The sequence below is a fragment of the Ischnura elegans genome, chromosome 6 (genome assembly GCF_921293095.1).
Source record: "Ischnura elegans chromosome 6, ioIscEleg1.1, whole genome shotgun sequence".
Taxonomy (NCBI): Eukaryota; Metazoa; Arthropoda; class Insecta; order Odonata; family Coenagrionidae; genus Ischnura; species Ischnura elegans.
Genome location: NC_060251.1, coordinates 79,919,671 through 79,935,354, shown reverse-complemented (window position 1 = coordinate 79,935,354; position 15,684 = coordinate 79,919,671). Strand labels below are relative to the sequence as shown.

The 15,684-nt window shown below is 36.9% G+C and overlaps 2 protein-coding genes and 1 long non-coding RNA gene across 8 annotated transcripts in view; 1 reads left to right on the top strand and 2 right to left on the bottom strand.

Annotated features, from left to right (window-relative positions):
• The window catches only part of LOC124161054 (progestin and adipoQ receptor family member 3), a 147,256-nt gene that overhangs the window by 118,297 nt on the left and 13,275 nt on the right, over window positions 1–15,684 (top strand). For 5 of the 6 annotated variants that reach the window (XM_046537217.1, XM_046537218.1, XM_046537219.1 and 2 more), the window contains 3 exons: window positions 12,302–12,492; window positions 12,570–12,726; window positions 12,823–12,975. In XM_046537217.1, the coding sequence (XP_046393173.1) occupies window positions 12,302–12,492; window positions 12,570–12,726; window positions 12,823–12,975 (501 nt within the window). Of the gene's footprint in view, window positions 1–11,969; window positions 12,204–12,301; window positions 12,493–12,569; window positions 12,727–12,822; window positions 12,976–15,684 lie in introns of those variants that run through there. The other variant, XM_046537220.1, reaches the window with a different exon arrangement.
• Window positions 5,862–8,951, bottom strand: LOC124161058. Its single transcript, XR_006865309.1, has 3 exons — window positions 8,453–8,951; window positions 7,971–8,227; window positions 5,862–6,622 (listed from the first exon to the last, which is right to left on the bottom strand). It is a non-coding gene; the product is annotated as an uncharacterized LOC124161058 (long non-coding RNA).
• On the bottom strand, window positions 9,891–11,869 carry LOC124161057 (PEST proteolytic signal-containing nuclear protein-like). The gene is made up of 2 exons (XM_046537224.1): window positions 11,714–11,869; window positions 9,891–11,431 (listed from the first exon to the last, which is right to left on the bottom strand). Exons 1-2 carry the CDS (start codon window positions 11,736–11,738, stop codon window positions 11,022–11,024), a joined length of 435 nt encoding a protein of 144 aa, XP_046393180.1. The 5' UTR covers window positions 11,739–11,869; the 3' UTR covers window positions 9,891–11,021.

The following is a 15,684-nucleotide window of genomic DNA, read 5'->3' as shown; positions in this document are numbered from 1 at the left end:
ATCAGAGAGGGTAAAGTATTCTCGGAAATATTTTCGAACTCAATAATTTGTTTTACTGTTGTATCATGTCAGTACGATGAGCATTTTATCAAACCCTAACTAGCCTTTTCCTTAAATTATGCATAATCTTCACGAAAATGTAGGTAAAGAAAAGCAGACTCAAATTAAGTTATTTGAGAGACTCCCCACGGATCTCTCTCACTTTCTTTTTACGTAAAAAATGATATAACTTAATTTTAATCACCATTTAAATTTTTAAAGCCAAGTTTTACAGAAAATGGTAAAGAATGTGTAAACGGAGCAGTTGAAATCAGTGAAAGGTAGTCTTTTCGTGGCTCAAAGCCGGTAAAATAAAAAAATGAGCGTTTTTTGTGATTCCGCAAATTTTTTTTACCGAGCAGGAAGTCATAAGCGTGTGCTCTTTTATCTTTTCCGACTTTACGGTGAAAATAAAAATATTTGGAGATAATTGCAAAGCCAAGTTTCTTGACGGAAAAAGACTTCTGTTGCAATTAATATATGGCAAAAGTATTTACCAACCGTTCGGAAACAGGCAAATAAATTTCAATTTCCCCTTTGAGGTAATATTTCTCCTGCCAACATTGTGTTTTCACCTGAATAAGATATTTTTTATCGCATTTTCAGTGCATGCAACTAGATTCTCATCTGTTTTCCCTTGAAGGCCGTATTCAATAATGACGCTCACGATGAGAATAGTTGTTTGAAGCCTATTATATAGAAAAGGGATCTAAAAGTAAAATAGACTTCGTAATAGTGAAAGTGAAGGATTATACAGCGGAAGTTATTTGTAAAAAAAAACCGAAAGAGATAACTATCATAAAATTCTGGATCCACAGTGGCATGGATAATTTCACGAATCGTTTTTGGGTAAATTTTCCCCGGCTATTTTTTCTTGAATTTGATAGAGAAAATTTTCTATCAGACAGAAAACAATTTTTCCTAAAGTTCTCTCGGTTTTATCTCAGTTTCAGCCTCATATTTTTCGATTTTTACCTCATTAAACTGCAAGGTACTAGTAGACACACTCCCTCGTGATTCTGTTGCTTAGATGGAAGCATATTTCAGTCCACTGGGAAAAGACCCAGCTTTTCCATTCTGATTTATATATAGAGAAACCCAGACTTTCTCTGGACGGAAGAATAATTTCTTCCCGTCGGAATCGCATTACATTAGTTCAAGCGCTTACTGAATTTAATTCCTGCAGTGCGCCCAACCTAAGCGTTACTCCCCCTATCCGCTCTGATTGCCACCTTGCGGCATTTAAATCGTTGGAGCAAAACAAAATTTCGGAGAGGTAGTTGATATCAAGAAAGGCAGCAGAGCCTCCACCTTGCCGAGGTCGAAAATCCATAGAAAATTTGTCCATTCAAGTTTTAAACTAGTCAATTACTTGGATGAGAACTCTTAAAGCAATGCAATCATACGCCTCTTTATCTTCACTTCTGAATATTAAATCTTTTTAAAGTTCACTTGACTTTCGAAGGCCGTATCAGCATAATAAATCTTGAAAATGCATAATTTAATATTCAAGTAATCTATAGCAACTACGTTGTTGTCTTTCTTAATCAAAGATTTCTGTAACCCCTTGCGTTGGTACGATCGGTGCTACCGCTAATTTTTAAAGAAAAATATCACCAAAGGCAATTTAATATTTTAAGCAGGGTAATATGTTTTATGAAGCGAAATTATATGCACAAGCCGAATATCTTAACCTCAAATTTCAACAAAGGAAATATTTGCGGGAATTAAACAATATTTTAAGCCTAACTGCAATGCTACAAAAAATGGCCCATCTCAGTCAATCTTACACCCTCATTGCTAAGGACAAATCGTGAATAATTAACGATAAACTGTTTTACAGCTTCATGTTTTACCAACTGCGATCAGAGTCTAGTAAAAGAAAGTAGTCGTGTAGAATTTCAAATGCAGATAACGAAGGAGAGAAAGAAAAATCAGTGGTAATATATACATTCCAACTACCAGTGATGCCTATGCGGTAAAATCTTTTGTTCAAGCAGAATGAGGGAATATATCCCGAATGACTTGCATGATAAGCATCACTGATCGCAGGAACCTATTTCAAAACTACTGATTGGATTTTGTTTATTCTCTCCTTCGTTACCCGTAATGTTAAGTACTCAGTGCCTCAGGATTCTGATCACAGTCGGTAATTACGATATTGTGGAGCGCTAAAATTGATTGGATATCATGAATTTTCACGATTTGTTCTTTACAGTGAGAGGGTTGATTTGGGGTAGGAAATTGATGATCAAATAAAGATATGGGCGAAGACACGGCAAATTTAACGCAAATGTTTCCACAATTTCGCAATAGTTGGATGGTAATTTCATGTGAATGATACATAGGCTATGAATGTGGCTACGATAGGCGTCCATTTGTGAGCGAAAGTAGTAATAGTATTCGGAGCAAGAAAGTGAACTGGGAAAGGAGAGAGCTGGCAGAAAAAAATAAGTCAAAAGACTTCTTTCTTGGTACGACTTTCCAAACCTCCTTTGAGTGAGGAGAAGGTCCGTGATGCCGCTATAAGGTCCTTAATGCGTTGAAACGGCAAGCTGGATAAAACGAAATTGGCCATATTCTGTGCTCTGCTGGTTCTTCGAAGCTCATGGCTGCGCTGTTATTGTGGAAAACCGTTAGTTAATAAACTCTTCAGATAACTCGCCGCTCGGTGAACGCATTGCACAAGGATTGCGCTATGACCAGAGGTGATAACTGCATGCGTAAACAGGTTTTCTCGCCGGAGAGATAGAACGCTAGTGGTGAAAAGGAATTTTGCTGCGCCCATCGGTAAAACTTGTCAACAAATGCATTACTGCAATGTTTCGGGGTTTCATCAACGCCATTGACGTAACTGCAGGATTTCTGTCATGGATAGCTATGGAGACATGACGATAAAGGAAGAGGCAACGAAATACTAATTCCACAAATTAATTTTTCGTGATACTTTCCTTTAGAATACAATGGAAAATACTCTATAAAACTTGAGGATGAAATACGCGAAGCAACATTTGATGCTAGCCGATTTAGCGCAGTAAAAGGTTTTTACCTCACGATTATGGCTTCAAGATTTCAGTTCCATAGATTTGCCATCCTTCATGGACCGAATGTTTTGTTCACAGACGTTCGGAAAATCCCGAATATATCCTATAGCTATAGTTCAAATTATAGTCCTTTGCCAGGGATAAATTTAAAAATAATGTATTTTTCCTATTTTTTACCAAATTGAAACTTGTATATCATATCTATGTTTAAAAAATTTAAGCCATAAATTACATCATAATCTACGACTAAATTTATCTGAAGAACCGATATTTTGTTGGTTCGCTAGAGTCAACCGAAATTTTTCGAAACATATTTTTCTCTATCATATCCCATTATTTTACTCTGGTTTGTGAACTTAGGAATAGTTTTGTTGCTTGCGCACATTGTTGTAGGCCATAAAAGATGAAAAAACATAAGATTTTTGCGTTTAGTTAGGGGTTCAAACGGTATAAATCCTGAATGAAGCTTTTGGTCACCCTTAAACAAAAATCTTCGAAAATAAGCTGCCCCTGAAGGAATGATTATGTTCTAAAGAGTATTTTTAGTTGAAAGTGTAAACTCACCAATCAATGTAAGCGTAAGAACACCTTTTCCCACACCCCGATTATTGTAGTGTTTTATTCCATTAGATTTAAGAGCGTTTCTTCTTATTCCTAACTCATGGCCTAGTTTAGAACCAGTTTGTCGCATGAAATAATACAGCGCGCTGCCCTTCAGTTGTTTTTTTCAACTTGAGCATGATGATGAAATTTTATCTAAATCCCTTCACTTGCGTTAGCCGTGAAGTCGTCGGCTTCTCTTACTTCGAATAGAAAACTAATAATAGAAGAGCCATTTGGTACATTTCATCGTGTTTTTTACCGTTCTATATACTATATTGTATACTAGAATAACAATCTTTGCATTCATGGGCGTACCCAGCGGGGGACAGGAGGGGGCAGGTGGCAGCCCCCCCCTTGAGGCAAAAGTAAATTTAGTTCAAAACGAAATTTGTGAACCAATTTTCTGTCAATCCAAGAAAAGTGATATTACATCAAGGCATGTTTAAAATAAAAATATTTTTCCGAGCAAATAATTTTAAAAACTAATAAAGCGCTTTTATAATTTTTTTGACATGTTGGTTTCATAACCTCTTCTGTGTTACAACTTGAACGACCACGACTAGCCCCCCTCTAGTTTTGATCCTGGGTACGCCCTTGTTTGCATTGATGTACTTCGAACAAAAATAAACCAAGTGCGACTAAGAAACGAATGATTTTTACTAAACTTCAGTCAACGTTCATGAATTATTCAGTGGCTGGCTTACTGGTGTTAGTGGCGAATCTAGAGGAATGTGAATGGGTGAAGTAGAGAGCATCCCCCAGAAATACGGGATCCGTGGGCCTGAGGCCATAATATCGAGCGTAGTTTGTGACCCTACAGAATGCGTAATGGAATTGATAACTTATCAGCATATGCGCACATAAATTAAAACCGTAAAATTCACAATTAGGTTCCAACTGCAGCTGCCTCCCCCTAGAAGCAAAATTAAATTTAGTTTAAAGAAAGTTAAAAAAAATTCTTTAAATCCAAGACAAGTGATATTAGTATGAGACATGTAATTTAAATAAAAATATTTTTTCCGAGGAAATAATTTTAAAAACTAATGAAGCGCCGTTATAATTTTTTGAAATTTTGGTTTCCTTAGCCTTTTCTGTGTTACAAATTGAACGAACTCTGCTTTCCCCCCTCTAGTTTTGATCCTGGGTAAGCTCTTGGACACTCACCTTCAAAATTTATAACAAAAATTATATCTCTTGGATTATGATGACATTGGGGGATCGCCCATTTTTCTCCTTGGATCACCCCCTGAACACCACGTATGCCACCCCACGAGTCCCATCTCCAGGGAGTACGAACTCCGTTATAGATATTGGGCGAGGTTATTCTTGGCCTGAGAAAGGACGTGGCTTGAATCAGTTACGTCAATTCGGTTAGAGAGGTCAAAATCTTAGCAAAGGGTCTTGGGACATCACCGGGCACCTATTGTCGCGAACGTACGAGGTCGGAGTGTCGCGACGGTCTCCGCCATTCTTGCTCCAATCACGCCACATCATCGGTAATTGGTCGCCCCATCCGTTTCCGTCGCCTGCTAGACAGCGTCTGGAGATACGTCTATTGTGACATGGAGAACCTTTGATGTCAAGAATAAGAGTGACAAGGAAAAGATTAGGAAGTGCTGAAAGAGTGATGTGGATCCCTTGATCATGCGCAAGGAATAAAAATAAGACCAAATACAGCATCTTGTCTTTTGCCTAAATTTTTCATTTTATTTATTTGTGCGTGCCTGATATGATTTTCTGAGCGAATATCCGCGTAATTTTTTTCATATCATGACGTTTTTCTTCGCACGATGGAGGCTCCCAAGGAGTAAATAGTATTTTTTGTAAATAAACGGATACATATAATAAAAATTCGAAAAAATACTTTAAATGCAGGGCTTATCACACTGTGTCAGAGGCGGATCTAGGCATACTCCTAATTTTTTGTGAAGGGAACTTCCTGTAGCGTAGGCAATGTGCAATGCGTGAGTAGAATTCTTCAGACTTGGCCATCCGGGGTGGATTAAGGTCCTTTTTTTTGGGGAAGAGGGCGGACCATCACTTACTGAGTCGGCTTAGTGAGATGCAAAACCTTTGCAGCGATGATGCGTCAGAGGTCCAATATACATAGGCTTTGAGACATTCATAAATTATTTTCAAGCATTGTTTTTTAAGTTAACGCGATAAAAACTTTCATTGGAGAGCTAATTTTGGCAATAGGTAGCTAAGTTTGTGCGTCTTTTGTAATTTTTTATTTGTTGCCAGGTAACTTTATTGCATAGGCAATTATTTTAAAAGGTTAGTATGACTATGTACAGTATTTGTAACTAAAATTTAGTACATTAATTATTTTCAAAATATTTCATGAAGAGAGCATCAAAATTTTCACTCTATGGTTGAAACTTACAGAGAGAGTGGGAGAGTATCATAAATTAACATGATTAGTACAATATAAAAAACTGAACCCGAATGGAAGCTAATTCACGTTTGGTCTCCATGAGGCCACTTTTTGCAATATTTGAGTCAAAATTGGATTGGCTGAAGCGTGAGAAACCTTGCTTATCCATATTGTCATTGATCATTAATTTTTGATACAAGGCATGTATGCTATACTCTATTATTTCAGTTTGATTCTGATTGTAAATTACAATCGATCTTTTCATTGATAGCTATCCTCCTGATAACATGGAAGATGCAATAAAACAAATGCTTAATTGACAAAATCAAAAGTTGTCAGTAATGTATAAGATGTGACAACTTTAAGAAGCTATGTAGATAGACTACAGAAACAAAATCCTGGGGGGGTTCCATGGGGATACACTCCTTAGGAAGGGGTAAGGACAGTAGGAAGGCAGCACCTCCTTATTAGAAGTCCACTGACGCCACCGGGATAGGGACAGGTGCGGAAGGGAAGGATGGAAGAATCCAGTGCCATCATTTGGGCAATGCAGCAACCACTAGCAGAATGAAATTCACTGCTGCTAGAGAAATAGTAAACCATTCTAAGAGGAAAATGATCCACATATTTTTCTCCAGAAACAATATGAGGCATTAGTATGATATTATTGGAAGATTAATGTACTTTTAATTTGAGGCAGAAGTGAAAAGATAGAATTTTAACACAGTCTACTGGATATGAGATTGATCTCTTATGAATACAGTTCTATAAATTCAAGTTCCCTTTTGGTGATAGAATATTTTGGTAAATATTCCATCACCAAATTTTGAATTCTTTGCATGGTAAACTCTATTATTCCATTTAAAAGAGTTTTTAAGTTGAAGCAGGGAAAACGAGTTTTTCCACTTTATTTAGGAATATTTTAAAATTCTACACGAAAATGCCTAAAATGAGAAGTAATTCAGACATTTTCTGGCATTAGTAGTGGGTTTCAACATGGCAATACATTAATACTATAGGTTTGAATGCTGCATGGATGGTGATTTAAACCCAAAACTTTTGGCAAAGTTAGTGATTAACTCTCCATATGGGCTCAGGAAGTTAAGGTTTATGTATTCAAATATGTACTCACATTTGCTTCAACCATCACCAGCACTTAGTAGAATATTGTCATCTAAGCGAGAATAATGACAACTTCATATTTTTCCAAAGAACTCCATCAAAATATTGTGCGGAAAATTATTAAGTCGTCATTACTCACACTAATGTATGCATGTACATTTATCTTATATACTTCCAAACTGCTATTCTATTCAAAGAGAGTTCACTTTAACTTTTCTCTTAGCCAAAAGTAGCATGTAGAAATTGTCACCATTAAGGGCAGTACTATTGTGTGAGAGTAATCCAGAGTCCCCTCCTAACTTTCATGTGTGCATGGAGAAGGGAAAATTCCCTTAAATCTGAGAGAAAATATTTTTCCGGAGGCAAGAAATTCAATTCATGGAAACCAAATATCACTTAGTTACCTCATGCACCACATTTCGTCCCATGTGGATGCCTTTCATTGAGAAACAAAAAACAATTACCGATGGACACCAATCATGCATATTAATATAAGGGTAAGCCAAAATGGAACATTAAAAAAAAAGGGGAATCAATAACTGGTAATTTTAATCATTTTAGATTTGACAATAGTTTCCATCACATTCTTTCTCCATTTCTTTTGCACCCATTCTTCAGTGGTGTGCATTCCAATGAACAAGTGAAGCACTACCTCAAGAAGAAAAATTAACTGAAGTATGTATAGCAATATGGAACAAATATGCAATATGACACACGTGGATACACAAAACCACTAGCAAGCCTTTATTGCATCATTAATTAACATAGCTTTCTGAGATACTCACAGCAGCCAAAGGCGAAAATGCTTCCAGCCCTGGCACATATGTTCCCCCAAGAGGTCCTTTCCTCTACGGCTATTCTAATTGCTTCCTTAAACTTGATGGGAAGGGTAGACTTGTTGGCATTGTATTCTCCATTTCAACTCTCTGCAGTAATAACACGTTGTGGCTGTTGGTTAGGTGCATCCTTGCTTAGAGGTAGTAACAGTCTATTTTCTTGCTAGCATGAGTCTATTATATGTCTCTTGGATATGTTATTGTAACTAGGAAAGATAGTGTCCAATATCAGAGAATTATCTTTGGTTATCAATCAGGCTCGGGTTAATCAGAGCTTTTTGGCAAAATCTTTTAGTGAAAAAAGGATATAAAAGTAAGATGTCCAACCTTTGCATTTAAAAAAATAACCAACAGAGACAATGAGAAGGAATACCACATAAACGAGGGAAATAAGATTATTTTTAGTAAATGTATAGCAGAACATGACCCACCCTCAGAAGCTTCCATCCACACATGACTAGGACCTCTCAATAGTCTCCATAAGTATAATAATATGGAATTTGTCTATATTTGCTAGGCAACGCTTACACTGAAGTAACTTGCTGGTTTGAACAGCTCCACACACATTCATAGCCTGTGGAAAACCCACCCAGGCAGATTGGAAACAGTGACCTCTGGATTTAGCAAGCGAGGCCTTAACTCCAGCACCACCAGAGTTTATGTCGACTAAGCATGTATTGTTTTTAGAGGGATGAGTAAGAAACGAAGAATGCAACTAACGGTAAATTAAAATCACTTATTCTGCATTGAGCTGCAATTAAATAAATATGTCTCTCAAGGGGAATATAACTCTACATTTGACGCATGATAACGTAAATTTTGAGGGCAGGATGATGCTAGTACTTCTCTACCCATAAGGCCCACCACTTTAAAGTTACCTAAATTCACCTTAGTTACAGACTAAGTGTCATAACATTTGTCAACAATCAATCCCATTCATTTTTCTAATGCTACGGGATCTGAATGTCAACAAACTTTAGGTACTTAACCTGAATCATCATCAGTCACCCAAATCAACTTATAGAAGTAGAAAATTTAAGACCTAGTTTTTATATTCATTAAGTAGGCATGGATTCAGGTGTTAGCCCTATGTACCTGGGAAATCTCTCCAGCTATAATTTTCCAAAAGGGGTAATTTACATTATATGTCATGAGGCTACTCTTTACATTATCCTCAGCTAATGTAGCAGTTATTCCTTTAACTATGCATTACATTTTCCCTTCATTGGAATCTCAATAGAAAATAATTATATTATTATATGATACCCTGACTTTTAATCATATTGCCCACGAGTGCTACGTGATAGTCAGAAAAAGTGCCCCATTGCATTCATCCTTTGTTACAATACATATTAGGATTATATGAAGTATTTACCTAGGAAAACATCAACAATGCAGCTGAGGTCAGTGTTAGCTTTCAGCAGAGGCCTCCAAAATGTCAGCCATTCTTCATTTTTCTATGCGAATAGTATGAGTTTCAAGTACAAGACACCTATGCCACCAACAAAAAATGTCCAACACATTGGCATTTCGTAACTGAGAGTGTACATTACCACCACAAACAACTAATACAAGCATTTAGCTATATATCATACTACCTAACTCAATAAGGCATCATATGAGTCAGCACAGAGGTGGTGAAAGATTACTATTCAAATAATCGATGGAAAAGTTTTCAAAAAACATTTTCATGATAGGATTTCTTAAAAAACTACCAATATTGCTGTGGTTTTCTTAATTCCATTAACTTCAACGTTTACCACTGAACATTACTTGCATGAATCAGATCTGGCAGCATATTAACAGCAAATTAAATGTGACCATGGTATTTAACAGTAGCAATAAATTCATTTGAATATAAAATGCCAATTCTTATTAATCTCTTTATTCCACATAAATTAAACTTTATCATCCTTCTAGAATTTAAAATAAAACCAACTATTTCGATTCTAATCATTTTCAAGCCAATACATGTTACACAAAGCCATTTACAGATGATACTCTCAGGTTACACATAATTGAAGTGTTTTTGCATTCAATCTGGAGTTACGCTTGGTGGAATGGATCACCCAGGAAAGAGAGATGCAGTCCACTCTCTCATGTGCAATCATGACACATAGCTACTACATGGAAATATTTAAAAAAATTACGCACCTTTCCTTTGAAATAATTATCTGATTTAAAAAATAAAATGCTACATTAGATTATCAAAGGAAGTGCACCTGGGAAAATAATATTCAAATTCTTATGAGATTTAAAAATCAAATGACAGCCACACTATCCATAATCCACCACATCAACCAGCAAACACTGGAGAGTAAAAAAAGTAACTGGTTTTTAGATATTTCTTAAATACTTCATAGAAGTATCCATTACATAATTAGGTGAACTAACAAATACTTCCATGACTGTCCCAGCATGGAAAAATGAACCATGAAAGTAAAGAGCATAAAATGTGCACCACAATACACGTTTTATAATGCATCGCTTCAAGCAATAACAAATAATTTACATCATATGCATATCCAATTAATATCATTTCAAGTGACAAACACAACTCAAATGAAAATGCTTAATCCAGTGGGTGAGGCATTGATAAGGACTTTATGTATAAAAATGTTTTACGTTACAATACAAACAAATATGCATTCATTGATTTCATTGACACACATTTTTGTTTCCACATCATTTGGAAAGACGCAAATTTTCTTCAGTCAGTGGAATGTCCAAACCTTCAATATATGAGAACAATTACCCTGATGATTAAAACAAAGAGAACACACATCTTGATACACCATTCCATCAAACTGCGACTTACGCTTCAATATAAGTTATAAACGAATGACTCAGTAAGCTTCAGAACAGTGCTAGGCTTTTGAATTGAGATAACAGACTGAAACAAGGATTTCAGCTGCTTACCTTAATATTACATTCTCCAAGGAAATACGAAAGTATGTCCACCACATAATTAACAGTAAAAACATTAATACTTTCGACTTATCAATTACTCGCATTCCCATGCTGTTCAGCAGTTCGATTCAAATTCTTTTCGAACATTTTTTTGGTATCACAAAAGCCTTTTTTGGTTTTACCGAACGAATTGGGGCCAGTGGATGTCGGTGTGTCTCGGCCGATATTTCTCATCCTCATGCGAGCTTCGGGAGGCATTTCCTCCGGTTCGTCGTCATCATCTTGACAAAATGCAGCAGCAACGGACGTTGACTTCGGTTTAGACGTTACTTTTGGAGGAGACGGATTTTGAGCATTCAGTCTGATCTGTATGCCTTTCTTGACAGTGCCCACTGGAGCGATTGGCGCAGACAATTTGATGGTCTTTCTTTCTGGTTCAGCGTCTTTTGGTGCTTTGCGTGGTCCGTCAACTTCAGCAGAATCCTCAGATCTACGCTTATCTGAAATACACGTTTGAAAAGGAGTTTTCATTAAAGTACCATTCGTTGATTAAAGAACTCCATGAAAACCTTACCAACACTACTTTAATTGTGGGTCCAAGAAAAAACATACCAAGTCCATATGCATATAAAATTTTCAAAAAAAAATTCAAATACAAAAATCTGGAAAAGCATCATTCGAATATAAACAGAGAGGTATTACAAGTATGGGGTAATTAATCACAGTGAAAAACTTTTCAGGAAGTTGCCGACAACAGTAAAATAATACCAATATAGACTTACTCTGTCTCACGTCTGCAGTGGCCATTTTGAGTACGTAAATATAGCCTTATCTCTTGGGAAAACAGCGCCTAATAACTTGTTAATTAAGTGATCTCATGGCAAATTCACTATATATTGACCAAAACACAAGTAAAAGACACAGATGAGAACAAATGACTGTGCACGACAATGTTTCCCTGTCTACCCGCTACCAACGGCCGCTTTTGGCGCTAGCTCACAAGCGTTTATGAAACGCACGAAGCTTGATATGCGTAATATCCGTAGCAGACGACGCAGACGACTGCAGAGAAATTTTTGGTGCAGAATGGTGTTTCTAAGGCGAAGAGTATGGATTTCAGTGGCACAAAATGGTTTAAGCTTGTGGTAGTTTCTTTCCTCTCTCGCTTACGTACTTTCAACATTTTATTTACGAAAGGAAATGATATAGTTTCATAATGGCAGGATGTTTAGTTTGGATAATATCGGCAATCTACGACTTCGGTTTTATCGGGTACACCGGCCTTATTTCCTATATCATTGTCCAGCGCTTGATTTATATCGCTGAAACTATATTCCAATACTAAATAAAATATTCTTATTACGTTTCAGGGTGAGAGCGGACCTGAGAAAGAGGCAAACAACCTATTGGATCCCAGCAAACCTCGAGATGAAAAAGTTACCCATGATAATACATGTCCCGTTCTTCTTACTTATAATGATGCTCCTAGCTACCTGAAATTCAATCCTTACATCAGGACTGGTTATAGAGGATGTCTTAGCACAAAGATGTGTTTAGAAAGGTAAGTTTATTAGCTACTAAGTTTTTGAGTGCCCAATTTTAATGTCTACAAGCTATTTATTGCTGTAATATTCACAGTATATTTTGGTGGACAAATGAAACAATAAATATCTGGAGCCACATTTTCGGTTGGATGCTGTTTCTTGGTCTATCATTCTATGACTTAGTATTGCTGAATATACATGCACCTGTTCTAGACAAGCTCATAGTTGGACTTCTACTTGCCTGCTTCCAGGTGAGTTATTGTGGTGTATTATATTGTACAGTCATTATTGACCTTAAAGGACCATGTATACGATGTTGGGTTTTTAATTTTACTTTTTCTTTCCAGGCATGTATGATATTGTCTTCCTTGTACCACACATTTTCTTGCCGTTCTGAGAAGGACTATATATGCTTCCTGTCATTTGACCTTTTTGGTATCGCTCTTAGCCTCCTCGCAATTTATATGTCTGGAGTATATTATGCCTTTTGGTGCTATCCTGTGAGTATTATGTATGATTTTCTTTTTGCTACTTTTTACATTAGATGAGCTCACAGTGCCCCTGGTAGACTGACTTACATTGTTTTGTTGTTGATGGTAGACTTCATGATGGGGGTACTTCTGAGGGCATTGCAAGGTATTGTTATTCTCGCCGCTGCCTCTGTTATCTCCTCACCACCGTAAAAAAGTGGCAACTCCCATTGGATACCTTTCGAACTTCTAAGTGAGGATAGACCCCGTGGATTTTCAAGGGTATGGTTTTTGGGTGGTTAATTTTCTCTACTTGCTTTACATTTTTAACACCGTTTAAATGAAACTTAAAGTCATTTAAATCAAAAACCCTCCATACTGTCAATATTTCTCTGTTTTGACTCTCATCAACGACACCAACATGGATAACAGAGACAACCCTGCTAGCATTGTACTACAACTTCTTTTCTGTCATATAAGTCACATTTTAATACAATAATTCCCTCTGTTAACCTGTTATTTGCAAATACGTTATTTGATGTCAACGTGCTTGGTTCATTCTGTTACTAGGTCACTTTTGCTAAACCTAATGCCCCCATATTATCTGCCAGTACTGTACTCTGATTGTGGATAAATCTTATCCTGACCTATTTCACAAAGCAGGTTACTTAACCAGATTTGTGAAATAGCTTAGGATAAATCCAGCTAGCTGTGCATTGGTATCTGCGCCTAACTGTTTGCTCCATGGCATTGGGTAGCACAAAGCCATCTATGCCACCTAAGTAGTCAGTGTTGGTGTCATGGAATAATAATCTTCATATGTTACTATGGATGCAGCATGTAGATTGACGGATCGAATATTCTGTTATCAGCGAAGCAAGTCTGAGGGATCAAAAGTTTTCAAAGAAGGAATTAAACTTTCATTTTGGAGTTGAACTATATATTTTTTGGGATTAAATTATCAAGTAATTATTTTCTTATTGCAAAAGATGCGAATTCTCTTCACATGCATTGTTTTTAACCCATGTTTGCATCTATATTTTCCATCAAATTAAATATTGGAACTCTTGATTTGAGACTACATTCAAGTCAATTGAATAATTATTATTATTTAATTTTTTACACCGTTAAACTATTGTAAAGCTTGCTTTGAGATGTTTCTGTATGAAATATGAGAAAACATAATTATATTTGGAAAATTCTGGATGAAATCTGATTGTATGATTATGTCAGCATGTTGTCATTCACACCAGTGAAAAGACATGAAACTGGCTGTGTGGCACAGCAGAACAGAGGTTTAAATAAGAGTAAAGCTTGGATTGAAAGATACCCCACAGACTTTCTTGTGTCAAACCTAAGGACCCAATAGGGTGGTTTCCTATTATTTTTTTATTGCCTAAATCGAAAGATTATTACTCCTGGAGTACGTATTTCACGCTTTTAGATTTTCAAATGACGATATCTATTTTTCGCGATTAAATGAAAAGTGAAAATTTTCAAGCGCGCGAAAACGCGACGCGTAAGAAGGAATGATGGGAAAAAGTCTGTGTGACACATTTCTGGTTCCCCCTCCCGCCTTGTGAGGTGACCTTGGAGAGGCTCTGAGCGCTGATACGACGCAGGATGCTAGCGGGTAGCTGAGTACCATGCTATCTGGTAGCGCTTGGCTTAAATAAGGTTTATTAATACCTTATCAAACGAAGAAAACTTTCCGACCTTAGCCAGTTTTAATAGGTTATTATTAAGACATGTTCCCCTGAGCTCTGTGCCTCTTGCATGCATTGGTAACCTCAGACTATGTATAACTCCTATCCTCTCGTGTAGAAACTAGGTCCCTGTGACGTCACGTGGAGTGGCATCGCATGGGCGCCAATCTGGCCTTTTTCAAATGAGGATAAAATTTGGCCCTTGCCATTCGTCTAAACCGGTATTTCCAAAACCAAATAATTTGTGTATTATGAATACGCTAATGGTGGGTAACGAATCGCAATCAATGCCTTTCGTTTTCTTCGATGAAGGAAACTACCCTATTTTGGTGATAAAGTAATATTGAAAAATGCATGTCATCAGCTTTGCTATGCTGGTGAGTCTACCTACACCTCATCAGCACATTAATTGCACATTTTTAAATAGTGTGTAACTCAAAATGTAGAATATTTTTCTGCTCAAAATGACATGAGTGTCACAAGTATTATACGGTTTGGATTTTCGGTGAAATTTTCCTCTTATAATGTGCATGATGCCAATTAAAGGGAATGTGACTGACCAAGAAAGTTTCTCAAGTATCACCACCAGATATCGGTCAAATTTTGCTATATGTACTGGTTCATTTTATCTGTGTGGGTGAGCTGGTGCGGCTAAAGCAAGTGGAGGGGAGGGAAGGAAAGATTATCGACTAGTGACTCTTGCTTTGCCAATCAGCAAACAGTGGGCGTGGCCTTGGTCAGTCGCTCTCAGACCTCCGTCGAGTTAACATCGTGAATCTGCTCGTGGAGCAGTGTTGCCAAACCGCACGCGTTCTCCTTGTATGTGTCCAAGTATGCCTTTCACCAACAGTGTCTCATTCAGGGCGGTAGCTGACAATGTTGTGGACTTCTGTGAAAGGATTATCCTCAATAGGTTAGTTTCCTTCATCAAAGAAAACGAAAGGCATTGATTGCAATTTGTTACCCACCATTAGTGTATTCATAATATACAAATTATTTGGTTTTAGAAATACCGGTTTAGGCGAATGGCAAT

What these genes read in the sequence shown, in the direction of transcription:
- LOC124161057 (XM_046537224.1), bottom strand. Translation starts at nt 11,738, where the DNA reads ATGGCCACTGCAGACGTGAGACAGA. An exon ending in CACTGCAGACGTGAGACAGA is followed by an intron (nt 11,432 to 11,713) that starts GTAAGTCTATAT and finishes CGTGTATTTCAG; the next exon opens with ATAAGCGTAGATCTGAGGAT.